At 41.8% G+C, this 19982-nt stretch overlaps 1 protein-coding gene across 3 annotated transcripts in view; it reads left to right on the top strand.

Annotated features, from left to right (window-relative positions):
* mtss1 (MTSS I-BAR domain containing 1) overlaps positions 1–19982 on the top strand; it is a 92057-nt gene that overhangs the window by 52048 nt on the left and 20027 nt on the right. For all 3 annotated transcript variants that reach the window (XM_034165992.1, XM_034165993.1, XM_034165994.1), the window contains 3 exons: positions 15126–15210; positions 15399–15490; positions 17356–17430. In XM_034165992.1, the coding sequence (XP_034021883.1) occupies positions 15126–15210; positions 15399–15490; positions 17356–17430 (252 nt within the window). The remainder of the gene's footprint in view (positions 1–15125; positions 15211–15398; positions 15491–17355; positions 17431–19982) is intronic.

Raw genomic sequence — 19982 nt, 5'->3', positions numbered from 1 at the left:
CATAACATTTTAAGAAATCGTGGTTGAGCTCAGATTTGTGGTGTGATTATTCGCCATGTGAGCCTGATGTACAAGAAACTAATACTGAGATAAATTGAATCTTGTCACAGTTTCACTGTTAACCCGTTTATGCCCAGAGTTGTTTTTATAAGTGGAAAAAGTTGCATTAGTACCTTTGAGATTTATTTATTGTGAGCAGAAAATGACAGTGACACACTTCGACAATTGTTGCCAGTGGGGCAAAACAGATTAATACCCATTTATCACTAGGTACCCTTTAATGTGAAAGTGTTCATGTTAAACAGGTCTACTAAAGGACTCTTTTGTTTATCTTACTCAGATCTTAGTCCAGGTCTAGTGTATCTGTACCTGCCTGACCTTGGATGCAATTTACCTCTTTTTTCACAGATGCTGGCTTTTGAACTTTGTGCTGGTAACACAATCTGGATGGTCTTTTTCTTCTTTTGTCCTGAGGACACGACGTCTGTGATTTTCAAAAACAATTTGAAATGTGGACTCATCAGACCACAGCACACTTTTCCACTTTGAGTCTATCCATTTCAAATGAGCTCGGGCCCAGAGAAGGCGGAGGTGTTTCTGGATTTTGCTGATGTATGGCTTTCACTTTTCATGGTAGAGTTTTAACTTTCTCTAGCAGATGTAGGGATGAACTGTGTTAACTGACAATGGTTTTCTGAAGTGTTCCTGAGCCCACGTGGTAAGATCCTATACACAATGATGTCACTTTTTAATGCAGTGCCGGGTGAGGGATCGAAGGTCATTCATTGTTGGTTTTCGGCCTTGCCGCTTACATGTAGAAAGTTCTCCAGATTCTCTGAATCTTCTGATTATATTATGGACTGTAGATGATGGAATCCCTAAATTCCTTGCAATTGAACGTTGAGAAACATTGTTCTTAAACTGTTGGACTATTTCTTCATGCAGTTGTTCACAAAGTGGTGATCCTCGCCCCATCTTTGCTTGTGAATGGCTGAGACTTTTGGGGATGCTCCTTTTATACCTAATCACGACGCTCACCTGTTTCCAATTAGGTGTTCTTTGAACATTCATCAACTTTCCCAGTCTTTTGTTGCCCCGTTCCAACTTTTTTGAAATGTGTTGCAGGCATCCATTTCAAAATGAGCAAATATTTGCACAGAAACAAAAAAAAGTCTATCAGTTTGAACATTAAATATCTTGTCTTTGTGGTGTATTCAGTTGAATATAGGTTGAAGAGGATTTGCAAATCATTGTATTCTTATTTACATTTTACACAATATCCAAACTTCACTGGAATTGGGGTTGTGATCTCTCCACCTAGTCCTGGGTTTTCCCCGTGGTCTCTTCCCAGATGGACGTGCCTGGAACACTTGTCTAGGGAGGTGCCCAGGAGGGCCCGAACCACCTCAGCTGGCTCCTTTCAACACGAAGGAGCAGCGGCTCTACTCCAAGCTCCCCACAGATGACTGAGTTTCTCACCGTATCTCTAAGGGAGACTAACAACCACCCTCCTAAGGAAGCCCATTTCGGCTACTTGTACCCGTGATCTAGTTCTTGGTTGCTTAGTCTAAAGGTTGCTTTGACTAAGCAACCTTTACACAAAAGGCTAGTGCTAGGGCGCCAGTGGACCTCAGTCTGCAGTTCATCTCCACCTTAAAGACACTAACCACATGTTTGAGGACAAGGAAGTTAAAATATTAGCCAGAGAGAAGAAATGGTTTGAGAGAGGGGTCAAGGAGGCATTCTTTGTGAAATGTTTGAAACCCAGCCTTAACCGGGGAGGGGGTCTGAGACACGCTTTATCCCCTGTTTACAATGGGGTACTCAGGTCAAAGCAGTTTCAGTCTTTTGTTCATGGTAATGAGTCATTCACATCATCAGCAGAGTCATCAAGGGAGCCATCAGGAGAGGGTCCGTCCCATCATTAGGAGGGACAGCTGCCATGTCATTAGGAGGGTGCTACCTAGAGCACAATAGGTGCTAATTAGAGCTATTGTTTAGTCACTAGCCTATAGCAGTCTGCCTCTCGGTTGGAGGGGTCTGGTTAGGTTTAAAACTCCAGCTTTTGTGACTTCTTGATTATTATTCTCTACAAGAGTCAAGACAGAAGTCAGACCACCAGAGCAAGAATTTTAGCTGAGGAAGCTTCTGCGATTTGAAGCGAAACGTCCTCGCGTCAAGCAACCCAGTCCAGTCGAAGATTCAAGCTTCTGTACTATGGAAACCACCTGGACAACTGAGAGCCTACACAGAAAGATCCAGTGAGTGTTGGAGGTCACAGGCTGATGAAGCCAACAGGACCTCATCATCTGCAAAAAACAGCGATGAGACCCTGAGCCCACCAAACTGAAACCCTCCTCTGCCCGACTGGTGACAAGGCGCAGCCCTGACGGAGGCCAAGCCCCACCGGAAACGAGTCTGACTTACTGCCTAGTACCTGAACACAGCTCTCACTTTGTGAGTACAGAGATTGGATGGCTCTGAGAAGGGACCCCCTCATTCTGTACTTCTGCAGCACCTCCCACAGTGTCTCCTGGGGAAACCGATCATACACCTTCTACAAGTCCACAAAACACATGTGGACTGGATGGGCATACTCCCAGACACCCTCCAGGATCCTTGTGAGAGTGAAGAGCTTATTGGTTACTCCATGACCAGGACGGAACCCGCATTGTTCCTCTTCAATCAGAGGTTCGACTATCGGCCGAACGCTCCTTTCCAGCACCCTGGAGTAGACTTTACCAGGGAGTTGCAATGTTTCTGTGAAGGCTGTCAGTTGTCCAGGTGGCTTCCATAGTAGAGAAGCTTGAATCTTCGACTCTTTTGTAAAGAGTTTGTTCTTCTCTACAAGAGTCAAGACAGAAAGACTACCAGAACAAGAAATTTAGCTGATGAAGCTTCTGCAATTAGAAGCGAAACGTTCTCGCATCAAGCAACCCAGTCCAGTCGAAGATTCAAGCTTCTCTACTATTTACCAGGGAGGCTGAGTTGTGTGAGGCCCATGTAACTTCCACCAGGGAAATTGTTGAAAATCCTCCATCAGCTTCCAGCTGTGCCCCTACTGTAGAGGTCGCTCCGGTCTGATGAAGAAATTCCTTAAACTGTTCCTTCCAGTGCCAGGTTTCATCCTCAGTTGAGGTCAACAGAGTCCCATCCTTACAATAGACAGCTTGGATGGTTCCCTGTTTTCCCCTCCTGATCTGCCTCACGGTCCGCCAGAAGCACCTTGGTGCCGACCAAAAGTCCTTCTCCATGGTTGCTCTGAACTCCTCTCACACCCGCTGCTTTGTCTCCCCCACAGCAGAGGCTGCTGCCCTTCGGGCCTGTTGGTCCCTTGCAACTTCCTGCAGAGTCCTCTGAGATAACATATCCCGGAAGGACTCCTCCTTCAGTTGGATGGCTTCCCTGACCACCTGTGTCCACCACAGTGTTCGAGGGTTGCTGCCCCTTGAGGCACCTAAGACTCTCAGGCCACAGCTCCCGCTGCAGCTTCAGCAGTGGAATCTTTGAACATTACCCATTCTGGTTCAATGCCCCAACCTCCACAGGGATGCTAGAAAAGTTCCGCTGGAGGTGTGAGTTGAAGATCTGTCGGAGAGTGGGCAACTCCAGACGTTCCCAGTTCACCCGCACTATCCGTTTGGGCTTACCAGGTCTGTCCAGAGTCCTCCCCCACCCTCTGATCCAACTCATCACCAGATGGTGATCAGTTGACAGCTCTGCCCCTCTCTTCACCCAAGTGTCCAAAACATATGGCTTCAGATCAAATTATACAATCACAAATTCGATCATTGATCTTTGGCCTACGGTGCTCTGGTACCATGTACACTTATGAGCATCCTTATGTTCGAACATGGTGTTCGTTATGGACAGTCCATGATGAGCACAGAAGTCCAATAACAAACGACCATTCGGGTTTAGATCAGGGAGGCCATTCCTCCCTGTCATTCAGGGACTCCAAGAAGGCTGAATGCTCCAAACTGCTTTTTGGTGCATACACACAAACAACAGTCAAAGTCCCCCCGCCACCCGAAGGCGCAGGAAGGCGACACTCTCATCTACCACTGCAGCGCTCAGCCAGGGACTCATGAGTATCCCCAAACCCGCCCGGTGCCTCACACCCTTGGGCAACACCAAAGAAGAATAAGGTCCAACATCTATCAAGGAGAATGGTTCTGGAACCGAGGCTGTGCATGGAGGTGAGGCCCACCAGATCTAACTGGTATCGCTCCACCTCCTGCACATGCTCTGGCTCCTTCCCCCACAGCGAGGTGATGTTCCACACCCCCAGAGCTATTCCCTGCTACTCAGGTCTGGTCCGCCGAAGCCCTCGACTTTCACTGCCACCCATGGGACAGCGCACCTGACACCAGCAGTTCCCCCTCCGGGTGGTGAGCCCACAGGGTGGAGATGGGAGGTCCACGTTGCCTTTTTGGCTGTGCCTGACTGGCGCCTGGCAAGCCCAGCCACGAGGCGCTCACTGACGAGCCCTACATCCAGGCCTGGCTCCAGTCAGAAGCCCCGGGCTTCCTCCGGTCTGGGTCACATTTCCTCTGTCTTATTCTGGCAACCATGAACAAAAACCCCAAATCAGAGACCTGATAATACAGAAAAAAGGTGTGATTTATACTGGGGGGGGGGGGAATGATAAAATACACACGACAATGTGGTGTGATTCTGCTGTTCCTTTTATTAAGATAAAATATCTCCTGTTGTTGCTTGAGCAGCAAAATAACATCATGGGTCCATTTTTTTACATTAAAATTTGAGTTTACAACAAAAACAGTTGCTTTGTGAACATCAGAATAAATGAACAGATTGTTTTGACTGACGGACATAAATGTATGCATCTATCTGATAATTTTTATTACATTCACAGAAATGATACAGATCACGGTTGGTATCCATTTCAGTTAAAATCCTTCTTGTGAACTCGTGAGAGGTGTGATGAGACGGCGGTGTCTGTGGTTTCTTCTTATGATTTTTGGCTGATTGCAGCAGATAACGGACACGGGTGACTGGCGTAGGATGTGACGGCGGCTGAGGTTTGTTGAGTCAGCGCTTGTGCGTACTGAAATACTCAGAGTAGTGATGTGAGGTTTCGTTGACGGAGCTCAGCCAGAGATAATTCTCTCTGGCAGCTGCCGTTATGTCAGTTCCATTCAATTAAATCACACCTGATTATCTCGTTAAACAGAGATGGCGGCTTTGCACTGTGGCCATTTCCAGCCATCTGTTCCTTTCTTTCCTTGTATCTGGTTTCTTTTTCTTCCCTCTTCATCCCCGTTTACACCAAATGTTTTAATGATTAAACCCTCACATAGGCCTGAATTCTTTTTAAGATAAAGTAGTTTGTTTTTATTTTAACTGAAAAAAATCACAAAGAATGAACACAGAAAATTGCTAGTTTCAGTCAGCTGATTTTTTTCAGTGTTCCTCTTTTTCTCTGTTCTTGTGATTCCTCTTGCCTCGTTACCATGGCACCCAAAGGCATTGTCATCTTTTTGGCATCCTCTGGTTTTTCTTCATGTGCGTCCACACACACACACACACACACACACACACACACACACACACACACACACACACACACACACACACACACACACACACACACACACACACACACACACACACACACACACACACACACACACAAACCCAGATCATGCAATGACCCGAGGAGTGCTGAGTCGCCCTGATAGCGCTTCCCTAAGGTGTCGACACCCGATTGGCTGATATATGTCATCAATAACTTGATCAATACACACACTTAAAAAAGAGGATTACTGTGAAAGGATTCAGGATCGGGCTGTTGCCATGGGGACCGATCATCTAATGATACAGGATGTGATTATTATGTTTGGCAGAAATTCATTATGAAGAAGTATTTTTTTCTTTTACTGTAACTTGTGCAGTTTATTGTAACAAAACACACAAAAAAAAAAACAGGCAAAAGTTAGACGTTTTCAGCCTGTAAATAGTCAAATGCTGTCGTCGTTCAGCTGCTGTGTTTTCTCAGTTCCAGAAGCTGCTAAAATACTGAAAGTGTTAACTGTCCTGAATTTTAAACAGTGGTTTACAATAAATGGGCGACCGGCAACATGAGTCCAGCCGGCAACGAGTCATATGCTACACGAAAACCACTGGTAAAGCTGTCGATTTTCTAGCTTTGGTTCCATTATTCCTTTGGATTTTACAAAGCAACTGAAAATGTAAATTACAAAAAAACAAAACAAACAAACTCTTGCCTTGAGATAATTTGAATGTAAAACAACAACAAATATTCCCACAAAACCTTTTTGAACCCCTATCTTGGTATGCAGAGGTTAAGATCAGATTGGTGCATTCAGATATTTGACCCAAGAATTTTGCCGTTTCAAACGGAAACATTGGGGGCGGTTTGCCCGTTGGTGGGTTCAGGAGGAACGTTTGTTCTGCTAGAGTGACACAAGTACTCAGTCAGCAGAAACTATGACTGGAGTTTGTGGAACAACCTGAGAACCAATGGAATTTTACACACTGGCATCCCTGAAAGGTCCACATTATGAACAGCGAGGAACACGAGCTGGAAAATCTGGGTTGGGGGGGTGAATACTTCTCTGTCTGCTGAGGAGTCTGTGGAAAATGGACGCAACTCAGACACTTTTGTCTCCACTCTTTCCGTAGCTTCATTCAAGACGAACTGTCAGCATCACCATACCGTAAAACATGAATATATATATATATATATATATATATATATATATATATATATATATATATACACTCAACAAAAATATAAATGCAACACTTTTGGTTTTGCTCCCATTTTGTATGAGATGAACTCAAAGATCTAAAACCTTTTCCACATACACAATATCACCGTTTCCCTCAAATATTGTTCACAAACCAGTCTAAATCTGTGATAGTGAGCACTTCTCCTTTGCTGAGATAATCCATCCCACCTCACAGGTGTGCCATATCAAGATGCTGATTAGACACCATGATTAGTGCACAGGTGTGCCTTAGACTGCCCACAATAAAAGGCCACTCTGAAAGGTGCAGTTTTATCACACAGCACAATGCCACAGATGTCGCAAGATTTGAGGGAGCCTGCAGTTGGCATGCTGACAGCAGGAATGTCAACCAGAGCTGTTGCTCGTGTATTGAATGTTCATTTCTCTACCATAAGCCGTCTCCAAAGGTGTTTCAGAGAATTTGGCAGTACATCCAACCAGCCTCACAACCGCAGACCACGTTTAACCACACCAGCCCAGGACCTCCACATCCAGCATGTTCACCTCCAAGATCATCTGAGACCAGCCACTCGGACAACTGCTGGAACAATCGGTTTGCATAACCAAAGAATTTCTGCACAAATTGTCAGAAACCGTCTCAGGGAAGCTCATCTGCATGCTCGTCGTCCTTATCGGGGTCTCGACCTGACTCCAGTTCGTCGTCGTAACCGACTTGAGTGGGCAAATGCTCACATTCACTGGCATTTGGCACGTTGGAGAGGTGTTCTCTTCACAGATGATGCGAAGGAGATGTGTTGCACTGCATGAGGCAAATGGTGGTCACACCAGATACTGACTGGTATCCCCCCCCCAATAAAACAAAACTGCACCTTTCAGAGTAGCCTTTTACTGTGGGCAGTCTAAGGCACACCTGTGCACTAATCATGGTGTCTAATCAGCATCTTGATATGGCACACCTGTGAGGTGGGATGGATTATCTCAGCAAAGGAGAAGTGCTCACTATCACAGATTTAGACTGGTTTGTGAACAATATTTGAGGGAAATGGTGATATTGTGTATGTGGAAAAAGTTTTAGATCTTTGAGTTCATCTCATACAAAATGGGAGCAAAACCAAAAGTGTTGCGTTTATATTTTTGTTGAGTATATATAATATGTCTGTAAATATCCAGATTTACCCCAGAGTGTCATTCTGTCTTTTCCCAAACAAAACCAACATACTTAGCTACTTTTAAGGAAATTTTCATTTTACAATTTTAAGAAGTTACACAATTACACACATTTACCAAAGAGAAGTAAATAACTGTTTGGATTTAGGGGTGGTTCCAGAGTAGCATATATAAGATGCCTAGAAGTAGGTTCAGGTTTGAGACATTCCACGCGCATTGTAGGTAGCAGACACGAAATCTTTGCTAATGCTGGAACAACCACTGGGCCATCCTCAATTTCAACATCATCCAGTGTACTAATGGTTATTAATTTTGCAAAGCATATCCCTCTGTGATTTTTATGATTAAAAGACAGATGGCTGGACCTTGTCTCATAAGATGAAACATGCGAAATAAAAATAGATTTAAGGTAATCAGGTGCCAAATCATGAACGACATTAAATACGTGGTTCAGTTTAAGCTGATCTACCCTCTTTTCAACTGGCAGCATATTAACCCTTACAAACTGGTCAACTCCAATGTGAGTCATTGGAAAGGCATTTAACAAGTATCTAATCATTTTATTCTGAACCACCCGAAGGCGTAATTTATCACATTTGGTGAGACCACTATGGATGACAAGAATGACATTGGATCAGTGAAGATACTAACAGTTTTTTATTTCTGAGGTTAAAGTCCTTTGTATTACAGTACAAAAACTTTAATCCAGTCGAACATAGTGCCACAATTTTCAACACAATTGCATTCCCAGATAAAAACTGATCCAGAGTTATGCCAAGATATGTAACCTGGGCTCAGGATTCAATGGCAGCACCGTTACATTGTACCTGTAGCCTTTGGGCGTTAGTTATTTTATGTTTCGAGCCAAATAATATCTACTCCATTTTACCGAGCTGGATTGACCACTTGTCGACTAGCCAATCACATACAGACTCCAGCTCAACAGTGAGAGTTTGTTCAATACCAGGTACATTTTTACCAGTAGCTAACAGTGCCGAATCATCTGCATATAACAGTAACTTGCAATTTGTGGGTCCTGACATATCATTCACATACAAAAGAAACAACAAAGGACCCAGGATGGACCCCTGAGGAATGCCACATGATATGTGTTGCTGTGCTGACAGAGTACTTTGTATGTCAACCACTTGCTTCCTGTTCGTGTGATAGGATTCAAACCATGCCACTGCATCCACACGGAAACCAATGGCTTTCAGTTTGGTTATCAATATGGCGTGGTCGACGGTGTCAAAGGCCTTTTGCAGGTCTAATAACTCCATGCCAGTTAGATTATCCTGATCCAACTGATGATAAAATCAGTCAAATGGATCAGGCAGGTGTCAGTTGAATATGCAGACCGGAACCACGAATGTAGTTCGTAAATCAAATTATTACAGAAACATACTGGTTAACTTGTTCATACACTATCTTTTCCAAAATTTTGGAAACGACAGATAATCCACCAGTTTTAAAAAGAAAACAGAAATTGTACATAAATAGGCCTCACTTGTCTATAGGATGTGGGTCTCTATGTTGTAACATGAGATATTTAAACAGAAAGATGTTAGACAGAAAGATTTTTTTAACTTTTAATTAAATACGTACCGTAAATGCTTTTTTCCCCTGAAGTGTTACACGTAAATATTGATGCGCACATCATCCAGCGCGCGCATGATGTCGCACTGAGAACTGAGTAATTTTAACTTTTTCTAACTTTCATCGCGTGCAGCCAGGATCAGATGGAGTCTGTGGTAAATGAGACGTTAATGAGGCACTGCGACTTTTTTGACTTGTTGTGCCAAGACAGAGAACTGGTTTGGAAGGGTGGGGGGAGAAGGCTCTACTCCGCTAACTGATCTGACGGTGCAACACTGGCGCAAAGTGCTGGAGAGGGAGTTTTCTTCAATAAAACGAACGGGTAAGACCTTCTAGTTACACTGGGCCTCATGTATCAAAGTTGCGCACTTGTGGCGTAAATTTGAAGTACACCAAAGTTGCCGTGACATGTATCAAGCAGTGCGCACCTGCCCATTTCCAGAGTACGCCTGACGTGACCTTGATAAATGCGGCGGGTGAAAACAATCGTAATTATAATAAACACGCCCATAAATATTCAGACTCCGCTTCAGACACACCCTCATTTATGACATGGAAGCCAGGAAGACGGCAAAGAAAAAGAACTCCACCAATCACGACGCGTGCCAATAGTGCATCAAAAGCGGCCGTCGTATCAGTTGTTTTGTAGTATAATCAAAAAAGTGTTACAGTGGTCCCTCGTTTATCGCGGGAGTTATGTTCTAAAAAATAGCCCGTAATACGCGAAACTGCGACGTAGTCAGCGTTATTTTTTACAATTATTATAGATGTTTCAAAGCTGTAAAACCACTTTATACACTTTCTCAATCAGGCATGAACATTTTCTCACTTTTCTCTCGTGTGTAAACACTCTCAAAGTTCAAACCCTATTAGAAAAATAAGACCAACCTGTTTTCAGGCCCAAACATTTGTTTGAGAAATAAAAATAGAACGTTTTCCTATAAATAATTATGATGGCTTTTAGAACTAACAAATTTAATTTTAACGATCAACGTACGAGGTTGGACACATAAGACGCCGCGCCTTTTTCCACTCACACCTGGCTGCAGGTGTCTGTTTCCGAGTGACAAACACAGTTATGGGTAGTTGTTGGCGCTCTTTTTTCTTCTGGGCGAGAAGATTCTTATAAACAGACACACAGACCACAATGCACTGTAAAAAAAAAAAAAAAAAAAGCATGCAAAATTGGACTAAAGAAATCCGCGAAACGACGAGGCCGCGAAAGGTGAACCGCGTTATAGCGAGGGACCACTGTATTCTCTTTTCACGTCAGTAATTCTTGACGTGGATATTTGCTCGCTCAATTAATAAGACGCCTAATTTTTCAGATTTCTTTATTTTTAAAATGTATTTCTTTATTTTATTGTGACAAAAGAATGGAGACAACAAAACCTGATTGCAGTACGGGCGAAGGGAATGACAACACTACAGTTGTAATTATCAGTTTCATTGTCTAAAACGATCACACCACATAAAGTTAAGCTCAGCGCTGCTCTGGCTCCAGGCTGTGGAGGTAAAGGCGAGCAGTGCTTTCTTTGCAGTCAGCGCTGTGGCCACGGATCGTGCTCGATAGACCAGCAATCCCGCAAAAGCGGGATTTGTATTGATTATTATGTAGTATAATCAGGAAAGTGTTATTTATGTAACATATGCATTGATTTGTATAATGGCACTGTTTATCATGTTGATCATTTACATTTTTATGTGGATTCCAGCGCTGGTTCATTTTGGTGTATAATTTACGCCACCTCTCGACCTGGTGTATATTTTCAGCGCAGCGTACGCCAACAACCACATTGATAAATGCCAAGCAGCGCAGCCGTTTTGGCGTACACCCCATATACGCTCAAATATGGCCATATGCACGTTGATATGAGGCCCACTGTGTGTGAATTTACACTGCATGAGGAGCACAGCTTTCAGGAAATCAACTGACAGCATCAACTGGCGTATTTTGACTTATGAAAAAGCCTGTAAAATTCCATTAATTAGCTGCATCATTGTAAAAGCTGCAGTGTTCAAAGCGTGTGGAAAAAGTAGCCGCTTATAGTCTGTAAATTAGGATACTAGCAGATGTGCCTGGGAATGTAATCTCCTCCCCCCTCCCCATGAGCAGTTTTATAACTTGTTTGCTCTGTTGCATTCAAAAATAAATAATTAAACCTTGGTATTTGAGTAAATCAGGACATTTTGAACTGATTTGTGTTTATGAAAAGTCATTGATTAGTAAAACGGCCTGTCTTGTAAGCTTAAAAAAATAAAATAAATAAAATCTTTAAAATGTTGTGACTCCTGGCCACTCCCTTTTATTCAAATTTACCACCACATTAACAGTTTTCTGGGCATTTGTTTTAGTTTGCTCTGTCACATTAATAAATAAATAAATGATTCCACAAACCTGGGTAACTGCAGGGTTTTTTAAAAAAAATGTCTTTTTTTTTTTTTTTTTTATGAAAAGTGGTGTCAGATTTTAAGTCCGGGATATTATGCACTTTTAGTGTTTAATGCACATTAATTTAGTTTTGAGTCAGTTTTGCTTTTATTTATTCAGAATTTTCTGTTCAGTGGATCAGAAACATTTGTTACTGTTAATAAAACTGTTTTTTGTTGTTTTTTTAACACTGTTGATGTGTGTAACTGAGTGATGGAAGCAGAATGACCTGAGAGATGTACAGGTGGAGTGTTGAATGTAAAATCTGTGTGCCACTGCTCTGCTGTGAGCGCTGCATCACCTGCAGAGCTGTGACGGGGATTGCCACACTGTTGGCGGTGTACGTCCCACCCACATTCCTGCAGCACACCTGCACTGCAGGTGGGGCCTTACTAAAACACAGGACTGAAACGTTCCTCCAGCAGCAGTTGAAGCCTTAAATCCCTCTGAGCCCAGAGTTGGAACTGCAGCCAGGAGACACAGGTCAATAAAACAAACACACCTTGATGCCACACCTTAACGATGAATCCGCACGGCCAATCACTAAAGTAACAAGAGACTTTATGTAGCTGGAATAGAAGACAAGAAGGGAAATGTGGGGGAAGATGTGTCCAAAAAGGAGACAACTGAGATGGAGGTGTAGTAAAACAGTTTTACAGCAGGAGGCGGGGCACCCACATCAGAAACTACAAAGAGATCATGTTTATAAAAAAAAAAGGGGGAAAAAAGCAGATGCTGTCTTTTCAGTCTTTCTTTTTAAAAAAAACAAAAAAAAAACTGATAAGACTTTGAGTTAAAAATAGACATCGCCTACCCTGCTCCTGGAGGTCACCTGACCTGTATGTGTTCCACCTCCACCTGCTCCGCCCACTAGTTGCATCATTCAGGTGTGCTCAGCCAATCAAGAAGAGGAAAGACCACACCAGCTGTGGTTGCAGCAGGTAAACATGGGAAACATGCACCATAGGTGACCTCCAGGGGGCAGCACAGGTGACCTGTGTTTGAAAGTACAATCTGATCTCAGACCTGTGGGGCACTGCAGACCTGATCCAGCCTCCATGTTTGTACTAACTCCTACTTCGACCTATTTGAAATCCCAGTGAAGATCTGGTCCGTCTGTGATGTCTCTTTTTTTTTTTAAAGTGCCAGAGTTAAAGAGAGTAACTCCAGGTAGCCTCTGTTCATGTCTCTCATTAGCTGCTCCTCCCACTGCAGCTTTTTTGGCTTTTTTTTTTTTTTTTTGGTGAATGTACACGGCGTTAAACAGCAGCATGAAGAACATAACGCGTTTATTCGCACGGCAGCTGCAGTACAATATACAGAAGACATGTCTTCAGCAGTATGGGCGCCCCCTGCTGTACACTTACAAGTGCTGAAGCAGCATCGTTAATAGACGCTTCGCCACCCCCCATTTTGCGTCATACATCCCGCTGTGCTGCTGCTGCTACGTTTAGAGTGGACACGAGAACGGGGCTTCTGGCTGAAACTGGATCGCCGACGGTGAGCTCGAACCGCAAGCTTAAGTTTTGATGTGACCTGGCCGTGACTCAGCGCAGCAGCTTGCGTGTGCCGTCACATTTGTCCATCCAAATGGGAGTGAGTCAGTGTGAGCGCGCCACAGTTCACACTATTTGTGTTCTCACTGGGTTTGTTCTTCACCCGACAGAACTGAGTGATCAGATCAGATCTTTGACCAGGCCAAAAAAAAAGTCAATCAAAATTAAAGGCAGTCGTTCACACAAAACTATTTTAATTCCTTAGGCTGTTTTCTGTTTGTATTGATCCTGAGCTGTGGTTTGCTCTGTTTTCCAGACTATATGCTGTACCAGCGTATTAATCACATCCGTACAAAAATGTGTCGTGAAGAGGACGTCACACCGGTCTTTAAGTCGCATTTAATTTTGAAATGTGCCACAACCACTTCATGTCACAGAAAAAAAAAAGAATTTTGTCAGTGTTTAATTTATTGATAACCCAAACACCACATTAGCAAGCAGAAGCTAATTAATGTTATTGTGCAAGGAACAAAACACAGGTAAAATAGTTCTTGTCAATACTGACTAGACTTTCATAAAATGTGCAGTGTAATTAAATGTTTGATAGCGCATTATTTCTTTAAAACACAAACACCATGTCAGCGAGCAGAAGCTAACAAGCTAATTAATGTTACTGGATGAGGCACAAAATACATGTGAACTGCTTCTTATGGTCCCTCAACAGCAACCATGGGTGAGGCAGGGCCACGTATAGACAAACAAACTCATTCACCTTCACCTGTGGTCAATTTAGAGTCACCAATCCACCTAACCTGCATGTCTTAAAGTGGGAGGAAGCTGGAGCACCCAGAGGAAACCCACGTAAACACAGGAAGTGATCCAAGGCTTTCTTGCTGTGAGGCAACAGTGCCAACCACTTAAGCCATTGTGCTGCTCTATGAACTATGTTTCCTGTTTATTCCAGGAGTAGTCCTTTAGTTTGAGAGCCTGATTTCTTAAATCTACTTCTAAGACACTGTTTTACAGTGGTTGGCACACAACTTATTGGTTCCTTACTGCCACCTTTTTCTCGGGGGTGTGTATCACAGTACCATATTCAGCATGTCACACATGTAGACAGTGCCATCCTGTGGCCATTTGTGACACTGTAGTTTATTTTCCAAATACAAGTCGTTTCAGAGAAGTTGTTTAGGACTTCTCAAACTAATAATAATAATAATACTAAAACAAACTTATAGTCCAGAAAATGCAGTACTTTATTTCACCACATTCTAAGTTTGTTATTAAAAGACTTGAACAAACTTACTTTTTTTCATCAACACAACCAACAATACAAATCTTTGGTACTTGTAACTATAGTCGAGTATTAAAGGGTTCAGGGTTACAGTAGGTGTTTTGAGCTGTGTGTGACATCACTCCCTCACAGCTTAATTACATTTTCTCTCCATACCATATGCTCAGTAACTCTCTTTGTGTTGTCAAGTAATAGAAAATTAATAAAACAGTAACAGTCACCACATGGCAACAAATGACATTATTGTTTCCTGTATGACTCGGTGGAGTTCAGGTTCCTGGTGGGTATCGGTCTCCTTGTGTAGGTTCTCAGTCCTGGTGAGGACATCGGTTCTGATCAGACTGAAAGACACTGAGTGCTGCTCTAGTTTTAAACTAAAATTGTGTTCTTTGGTTTTCAAGGAGCCACCAAAGAGATCGGCACAGCGCTGACCAGGATGTGCATGAGACACCGCAGCATCGAGTCCAAACTCAAACTCTTCACCACGTAAGGCTGGCACACATTCACTGTCATCAAGAGTACAGGTGAAGGTGTGAAAAGTGCCTGAGCGTATGGGATGTGTGCGTGCTGCCCTAACCTGTCGTCTAATATTACCGTCACATAATGAATTTTTGCTCTTTGTGCAGTCCTGCTTTTGGAATGATTCTTTTGTAATGTCTCTATCTTGCTGTCAGAACTCTGTCAGAAAGTCTGATCGCACCACTGGAGATGAAGATGGAGGAGTGGAAGAAAGTGGCCTGTCAGCTGGACAAAGACCACACTAAAGGTTTGAAATGTCAAAGTCCAAGTCTGAAAATCCACATTTGGCATCTGAAAACTTTTTAAATGATTGAATGTGCTTCAGAATAAAAATATTTTAAAGTTTAAGCGGTGGTAGATGCACAGCCGAGAGCTATATTTTGAAAAGATGAAAAGTGGTTTTGATTTAAAATAGAATCAAAGGAAGCTCATAAGCTGTACCAGCCCAAAATATAGGTTTCTTTGCATTATTATGAGAGCAATAGATTTTTTTTATTTTTTTTTTGTAATTCTGCCACCCCCAGCTCCCATAAACCAGCTGTTACCATGGTAACCGTGCTGTCAGTTGGTTTGGTTTGTCATCTTGGTCTGACATGTACTGAGACGGCTGAGTGTAGTTTGAAAAACACATGCTGCATAGAGATACAGTTGTATGCAAAGTTTGGGCATCCCTGATAATTTTCATGATTTTCCTTTATAAATCATTGGTTGTCTGGATCAGAAATTTCAGTTAAATATATCATATAGCAGACAAACACAGTGATATTTGAGAAGTGAAATGAAGTTTCTAGTATTTACAGAAAGTGTGCAATAATTATTGAAACAAAATTAGGCAGGTGCGTAAATATGGGCACCCTTTTTATTTTATTGATTTGAATACATTTAGCACTAATTATTGGAACACAAAATTGGTTTGGTAAGCTCATTGACCCTTGACCTCCTTACACAGGTGAATCCAATCATGAGAAAGGGTATTTAAGGTGGCCATTTGCAAATGTTTCCCCTCTTTGCATCTCTTCTAATGAGTGGCAACATGGGAGCCTCTAAACAACTCTAATGACCTGAAAACAAAGACTGTTCAACACCATGGTTTAAGGGAAGGATCCAGAAAGCTTCTCAGAGAATTTAGCTGTCAGTTTCCACTGTGAGGAACATAGTGAGTAAATGGAAGACCGCAGGCACAGTACTAGTTAAGGCCTGAAGTGGCAGGCCAAGAAAAATCTCAGATAAGCTGAAGTGAAGGATGGTGAGAACAGTCATAGTCAACCCACAGACCTGCTCCAAAGATGATCTTGCTGCAGATGGTGTCTCTGTGCATCGTTCAACTACACAGCGCACTTTGCACACAAAGATGCTGTATGATGCTGTAATGCAGAGGAAGCCTTTTCTGTGTACACACCACAGACAGAGTCGCTTGAGGTATGCTAAAGCACATTTGGACAAGCCAGCTTATGAAACTAAAATTGAGTTATTTGGACATAAGGGGCGGTTTGCATAGCTGAAAAAGAACGCAGCAATCCAAGAAAAACGCTTGGTACCTACATTAAAATTTGGAGGTGGTTCCATCATGCTGTGTGGCTGTGTGGCCAGAGCAGGTACTGGGAATCTTGTTAAAGTTGAGGGTCACATGGATTCCAGTCAATATCAGCAAATTCTTGAGAACAATATTCATGAATCAGTGACAAAGTTGAAGTTGGATCTTTCAACAAGACAACGACCCTAAACACTGCTCAAAATCTACTAAGGCATTCATGCAGAGGAACAAGTACAACATTCTAGAATGGCCATCTCAGTCCACAGACCTGAATATTATTGAAAATCTGTGGTGTGATTTTAAGCGGGCTGTCCATGCTCAGAAATCAACAAACCTGAGATGTTTTGTAAAGAAGAATGGTCCAAAATACCTTCAGCTAGAATCCAGACTCTCATTGGAAGCTATAGGAAGCATTTAGAGGCCGTTATTTCTGCAAAAGGAGGATCTACTAAATAGTGATGTATTTTTTTCTGTTGGGGTGCCCAAATTTATGCACCTGCCTAATTTTGTTGAAAGACTTTTACATACAACTGTATAGCTAAACTGTCACTGACCTTTGACCTCTTCTGACTGTGTAGAATACAAGAAGGCCAGAGCGGACATCAAGAAGAAATCCTTGGACACCATCAAACTGCAGAAAAAAGTGAAGAAAGGTGAGACGGCCCTGATGTGATGGCTGTAAAATGATCAGTCACAACGTGTTGTTCCATCAGTCACGTAATCCTCCACAGAGGACATGATGAGACTCGTGCCGAGAAAAGTGTTTTTATATCTGTACTGCATTATGTCACATCCTTATTCCTGCCAATCAACTCGTACCTCGAGGGAATAAAATTGGCACAAAATAGTCCCTCAGAAAAAAATAACATTGCTCAATTCATGTTATCAATGATTAAACCTGATTTTAAATATATTTAAGTGATTTATGTCCCAAAGCAGCACTTCACTGTTCTGAGCTTATTGGGTTTGTAGGGTCACTGTGCACGGTACAGATGGGTTTAATGAAAAAATGAGGTCCTTTACATTTGAGGAATTGATGCTTATGTAAACAAGCTGTCAGTCACAGCGTCAGACAACTTTCTTAGCTGGCTGTCGTTTTACACCCAGTTTTTGCTGCAGTTCTGCTCACCTCTGTCGATATAGTTGTTTCTGTTGAGGAGGAAGTTGTATTTGATGTTGTTGAATCCTCCATGCATCTCTATATAGAGATCTCTAGAGATGTAAAGAGGTCTCTCTATATTTCTAGTGATATATCTTTATATAGAGAAGTAGAAATGTACTGTACGTCCGGAAAGTATTCACAGCGCTTCACTTTTTCCAAATTTTATGTTACAGCCTTATTCCAAAATGGAGTAAAATATTTTTTTCCCTCAAAATTCTACTCACAACATCTCATAATGACAACATGATAAAAGGTTATGTATTTTTTTTTTCAAATTTATAAAAAAAAAAACAAAGAAATCACATGTACGGGAAATGTAAATGAAAACATAATACAGTGATTTGCAAATCCTCTTCAACCTATATTCAATTGAAAACACCACAAAGACAAGATATTTAATGTTCAAACTGTTAGACTTTTTTTGTTTTTGTGCAAATGTTTGCTCATTTTGAAATGGATGCCTGCAACACATTTCAAAAAAGCTGGGACAGGGCAGGAAACATGAACACAGAAAGGAATTCATACCGAGTGTGAGCTACAGATGACTGGACATGACGTGTAGACATGCAGGGATAGTGTATTTGGTACCCTTGCAAATGGAATAAAAATGAAATGGGAAAAATGTTAGTGGGAGTGTATGTGAGGCTGTAAACGCTGTTGGCTCAGAGCAGCACACACAGAAGTTAAAAGAAATTCGGTGCCCAGGCTGACAGTGTGACATTCACAACTTTACACACACGTTTATGGACAAATACTGAACACAGGGAGACAATGGGGCCTGTTAAGAATCTGCAGCTCTAGTTTCACTATCAAGAAAAAGAAAACACATTAATAATAACAACAAAAACATATTTGGCCATATTTGCACATGCCTAAATGTGCCCGTGCTGGTTTTCATTTGGAACAATTATATGAATAAACTATTTACCCAAGCAGTCACCCATCGTGCACCATGCCAGCCTATATCCTGTTCCCAACCCAACCCAATGCATTTGCACATCACATATGATTTGACCATTGATGGAATGAAATGTTTCCTCTTAAAAACAAATTGTCATGTAATGGCGCCTTTATAGCAATATGGGTGCAGTTAATAGCTCCAATTACATCAGGGAAACCGGCTCTTGCTGCAAATTGTGTTTTAATGTTCATTGTTCTCCCTAGAAATTTTTAGTATAGCGGTGCTGCTGGCAATTATCACCCAAGGCGGTACACGTTGCAAGTCATTTTGGCTGGTTTTAGATGCATTGAAAGCAAGAATAATAAACAAAAATGACACTTATGTTATAATATCAAAGTTCTTTTTTTTGCATGTTTCTGTCTAAGTTAATAAAATAAATAACATTGTAAAGTTTAAAAACACATTAATGTTTGATGGACATAACATTTGCTCTCTTCTTCAAAACTTACACACTACCTTTAATCCAGTAAGACAGGCAGAGTTTTTCTGTCATGTTGACAGTTTAGTTTTTTTTTCTTTTTAACATTTTTAAGTGGGATTGCATACTTTTTTAAAACAATGTAACCCCTAATTATCTTGTTTGAACAAGAGCTAAACATGCTTTGATTGTCAAATCAGAATCTAATTTATTGCAAAGTATGTTCTCACATAATGTAATTTGAACAATAATAATTTTGAGGAAAAAAACAACTCCATTTTGGAATAAGGGTGAACATAAAATGTGGAAAAAGTGTGAGTGCTGTCAGTACCTTTTGCATGCACACACACACACACACACACACACACACAGTGTGCTAAAGCCATATTTTTTTTCACTTTATCTCAGTTATCTTCAAAATTCTGCCTACTGTATATAGTCGTATGTCATGGCCACCGTAGGGGGCACATAATTATTATTAGCCTTATTTTGAAGAGTTTTCCAGTCAGATGTTTGTCCTGTTGTGTTCTAACTGTAGCAGCCAACATTAAAATACATCCAGTAAGTATAAACTAGACTGGACAAACTAAGTAACAAATACTAAATACATACCTGCAACACAACCGCATCCTGCTGATTTTACTGAAGCAGCACATGGTAGTCA

This window comes from Thalassophryne amazonica, chromosome 3 (genome assembly GCF_902500255.1).
Source record: "Thalassophryne amazonica chromosome 3, fThaAma1.1, whole genome shotgun sequence".
In the NCBI taxonomy this organism is placed as follows: domain Eukaryota; kingdom Metazoa; phylum Chordata; class Actinopteri; order Batrachoidiformes; family Batrachoididae; genus Thalassophryne; species Thalassophryne amazonica.
This window is presented reverse-complemented; position numbering and strand designations above follow the sequence as displayed.